This window comes from Pan troglodytes, chromosome 15, assembly GCF_028858775.2.
Source record: "Pan troglodytes isolate AG18354 chromosome 15, NHGRI_mPanTro3-v2.0_pri, whole genome shotgun sequence".
Taxonomy (NCBI): Eukaryota; Metazoa; Chordata; class Mammalia; order Primates; family Hominidae; genus Pan; species Pan troglodytes.
Window position 1 is genome coordinate 20,310,144 of NC_072413.2, and position 1,938 is coordinate 20,312,081.

The window sequence follows — 1,938 nt, forward strand, 5'->3', positions numbered from 1 at the left end:
ATGGAAAAAATATAAATTCGAAGGTTTGATAACCTAATAACCAAACTCTGATATCTAATATGATCTGTATGAACAGAGCTGGCTGTTGAAACTGAATAGGAAAGAGAATGGGACCTTTAAAACACAACTTGATATCTGAGGGGTTAATTCTAAACTCTTCATCAAAGAGAGATTCGTTTTTCTGCTGTTTGGCCCCAAGATTGGCAACTGGATAGGCATTGGAATTGAGGAGGAATATTGTTATATCAATAGATAAGTCAAAAGATCTGCAGAGATTTGTACAAACCTTCTTATCATAACATGATGTATTTGTACTTTAGGAGAAACAACAACATACATAGATGTGAAGCTAGAGGATTATTGTATCTTACATTGTCTGTATAATTCATTACAGGTATCAAATATGTGTCAATCTCCCAGTTCCATCACAGGTGCAATGATAAAATACAGTAGTTGGTCAAATGATCATTTTTCCTCTCAATGTGACCATGTTTATTTTCAGATTTGTTAACAAATTAAGAGTTGGTTGATCCAAAAGAAAGTCTGCATTGGGTGAGCTTCTCAGCCAGTACATAGAGAAGTGTGAGATGACACACACTAGTTTGCTATACCAGGAAACCTCTGTTTCCTGTTCTAGGGCAGCAGTAGCAGCAGCACATGGCCCAGTAATTCTTCTCTCACCATGCCAGGTTCACTTCACAGTACAGAGTCCTGAAAATAAAGAAGAAGATTTTTTTTTATCTAGAAAAAGAACCAAACATGTCACTTTCTAGCCTGCTGAAGGTCGTCACAGCTTCACTGTGGCTAGGTATGGGTGGCCCAGTGGGAATGGACTTTCTGTATGAACTAAGGACTTTGGAAGTATCTTTATGGAAACTTTGGGAAGGAGGGGTAATGGGGTACAAAAATTGAATTTCTTTGTCCCAATCCACTTTATCCTTAAACCTTCAAATTCTATCTTTTTTCCTTCAGGACCTGGCATTGCCCAGAAGATAACTCAAACCCAACCAGGAATGTTCGTGCAGGAAAAGGAGGCTGTGACTCTGGACTGCACATATGACACCAGTGATCCAAGTTATGGTCTATTCTGGTACAAGCAGCCCAGCAGTGGGGAAATGATTTTTCTTATTTATCAGGGGTCTTATGACCAGCAAAATGCAACAGAAGGTCGCTACTCATTGAATTTCCAGAAGGCAAGAAAATCCGCCAACCTTGTCATCTCCGCTTCACAACTGGGGGACTCAGCAATGTATTTCTGTGCAGTGAGAGAGGGCACAGTGACAGAACTGTCGGAGGGAGGTGTACAAAAGCCCTGGGGACCTGCTTGTGACCTCCACCTGCTGGAGAACCAAGGCGGGAAATCAACATCACAGACAGGAAGTGGCTACAGCTGTGGCAGCCCAGATGCAGTGTTGTAGGAAATACACTTAACTCTAAGAAAATACCTCTTTAAGTTCATAGACCATGATCAAAGTTATCATTAACTAAAAACTTTCTTATCCCTGAATCTTTGGTTTAAAGTTTAGACATACCAAATTTGTGACTGAGGATTGAAGAGAAAAAACTGCCGCAATAAACAATTTGCCATTTGGCTACTAAATTGAACTGGATTCAAAAACATGTGACTGAAAAATCATTTAAAATCTCTGTGAATTTTCACATCAATTTGTTCAGTAAATACTGGAGATCTACAAAAAGTTCATGAAAAATACGTATTATAAAAACTATTTTTGGATTTCAATTTTTTTTTGCACCAAAATAAACTTACACTTAAATTGCTATAACATATGTAGACAGGATTTACTTTGAGGCACTAAGAAAAATAGGACAGCAATTTGAAAAGAACCCCTATTAAAGCAACAGATTCTGCTAAAATGAAGCAAAAGAAAGCTTCACATTTATGGTGAAGGTTGGGTAGTAGAATGGTGAAATCATCAA

General features: G+C 38.2%; 1 gene segment (V, D, J or C); it reads left to right on the forward strand.

Moving 5' to 3' along the window:
- The first annotated feature begins 646 nt into the window (after positions 1–646).
- Positions 647–1,515, forward strand: LOC748623 (T cell receptor alpha variable 14/delta variable 4-like). The segment is given in 2 exon segments: positions 647–808; positions 973–1,515. Coding segments are annotated over 2 exon segments (495 nt in total).
- The last annotated feature ends 423 nt before the right edge of the window (positions 1,516–1,938 follow it).